The 424-nt window shown below is 50.5% G+C and overlaps 1 protein-coding gene across 1 annotated transcript; it reads left to right on the plus strand.

Moving 5' to 3' along the window:
• Positions 1 to 119: 119 nt before the first annotated feature.
• On the plus strand, positions 120 to 380 carry PHALS_06272 (uncharacterized protein; the record flags this gene model as incomplete). Its single annotated transcript, XM_024719531.1, has 2 exons — positions 120 to 183; positions 259 to 380. 2 exons carry the CDS (start codon positions 120 to 122, stop codon positions 378 to 380), a joined length of 186 nt encoding a protein of 61 aa, XP_024584821.1.
• Between the last annotated feature and the right edge of the window lie 44 nt (positions 381 to 424).

The following is a 424-nucleotide window of genomic DNA, read 5'->3' on the forward strand; positions in this document are numbered from 1 at the left end:
TGAGTATGTCAAAGTACACGTAAGCGTCCTTGTCCTCATTGTGATAAAACTGACAGCTTTCCAGGATTTCTTTGGTAGACAGCTTCTCTCCCAAATAGCATCGCAGCTCCTTTTCGAGCATGTCTTGCGTAGATTCGGCAGCGGGTCGATCTGCCACACCCTCACCATCTCCCGTGCTTGTCGGTGACGCAAACGTTATGAAAAATGGCAGTCGCACATGACCACCTCATCCAGCCCGGTCTTCGTCTCTTGGTGCAGCTGATTGGGAAATGCCGCAGCCATATTCCCCATGTGAGCCAGTGTCGCTGCACGTACGTCATCCTGGTCGGCTGTCACCACCTTGGAAAGCGGATGCAAAAGGTACGAAACCTCATGAATGACATCGGGGACAAACTTGTTCGATATGTTTGCTTTCAATTCAGCA

This window comes from Plasmopara halstedii (assembly GCF_900000015.1).
Source record: "Plasmopara halstedii genome assembly, contig: Scaffold_2956, whole genome shotgun sequence".
Lineage (NCBI taxonomy): Eukaryota > Oomycota > Peronosporomycetes > Peronosporales > Peronosporaceae > Plasmopara > Plasmopara halstedii.